Raw genomic sequence first — 1,241 nt, forward strand, 5'->3', positions numbered from 1 at the left:
GCAGGAATCTCCCCACAATGGATGGATGGGAGCATGGACGCAGCACTCTGCTTTGGGGAGCAACATAGCTGTGGCCACTCCTTGCCACCTCTTTTTTGCTGCAAGGAGGTAGCGAGGGTCTCCCATCGCTCATCGTACAGCAGCCCAGGTCAGGGTTTGTGTCCTCACCTCGTGCAGGGGGTCCTTCCTCATGTTGCGCCCCGCCAGCGGCTCATCATGGGGGAAGACGACGGAGTAGTTCCTGGTGTAAGACTCATGGCTCCGCTCCCGGATCCAGCGATTGTTGTCGGTGAGGGAGTGGTGAAACCTCCTGGAAGGCCGGAAGAGGGCAGAATCTGGAGTGGGGGAAGACGACGGAGTAGTTCCTGGTGTAAGACTCATGGCTCCGCTCCCGGATCCAGCGATTGTTGTCGGTGAGGGAGTGGTGAAACCTCCTGGAAGGCAGGAAGAGGGCAGCATCTGGATGAGCCCACCAGCTCTCGGGATGCCTCCTCCCCTGGGCATGGCCCTTTTGGCCAGCCTCAGCTGTGGACGCAGCTGATGTGGTGTCAAATTGCCATTCCTGCACCCATCTGGTGGGTAGCAGAGCAGAGGAACCGAGTGGGGCTTGGTGCTGGCCATGCCTCAGAGCTGCCCATCAGAGCCGGGCACTCACCACAGCCCCCACTGAGCTCCTCCCCAGCCTTGCTCCAGGCACACCTGCCCCAGAGCAACTGGGAATACAGTCCTGCTTTGGGGGAAAGAAAGAAAAAGAGGAGACTTGAGGTTAATTCTGCTCTGCTTCAGCGTGGGGCTGGCTTAGAGCATGCCCGGCTTTAAACACAACCCTGACGAAGGAAAGAGCCCTGGACATTCCTTTCATTTTTCATCCAAATCTCCCTAGGCTGAAATATAAATAAAACCTGAAACATTTTAAATTTGTTTGACATATTTTCATCTTTCAAATAGAAAATCTCCTTGAAGGAATGTGCCAGCTCAGCACACGCTCAGGTTATTATTACCAGAGACCTATAAGTCATGGAGAGCAGCCCCGGGTGCCAGTGGCACCTTTCCCGGGGCTGGAGAGAAGACAAAATGTCATTTACAGGGCCTTTTAAAACAGGATTTTCAGCTTCCCTCCCTGCTGCCTGGGTGCCAAGGAGAGGCAGGGCACAGGGGCCAAGCCCTGTAGAGGTGCAAGCCATGCAAGCCATGCTCCCCCAAAGCAGGCACGGGCTCGCTGTGAGGGCAGCTGCCTCTTC

At 55.9% G+C, this 1,241-nt stretch overlaps 1 protein-coding gene across 1 annotated transcript in view; it reads right to left on the minus strand.

Moving 5' to 3' along the window:
- SARDH (sarcosine dehydrogenase) overlaps positions 1–1,241 on the minus strand; it is a gene marked incomplete at its 5' end in the record, with an annotated part of 24,946 nt that overhangs the window by 14,479 nt on the left and 9,226 nt on the right. Inside the window, 1 exon segment of the mRNA XM_010139208.1 lies at positions 169–310. Within this exon segment, the coding sequence (XP_010137510.1) occupies positions 169–310 (142 nt within the window).

This window comes from Buceros rhinoceros, unplaced genomic scaffold (assembly GCF_000710305.1).
Source record: "Buceros rhinoceros silvestris isolate BGI_N320 unplaced genomic scaffold, ASM71030v1 scaffold1417, whole genome shotgun sequence".
NCBI classification, from domain to species: domain Eukaryota; kingdom Metazoa; phylum Chordata; class Aves; order Bucerotiformes; family Bucerotidae; genus Buceros; species Buceros rhinoceros.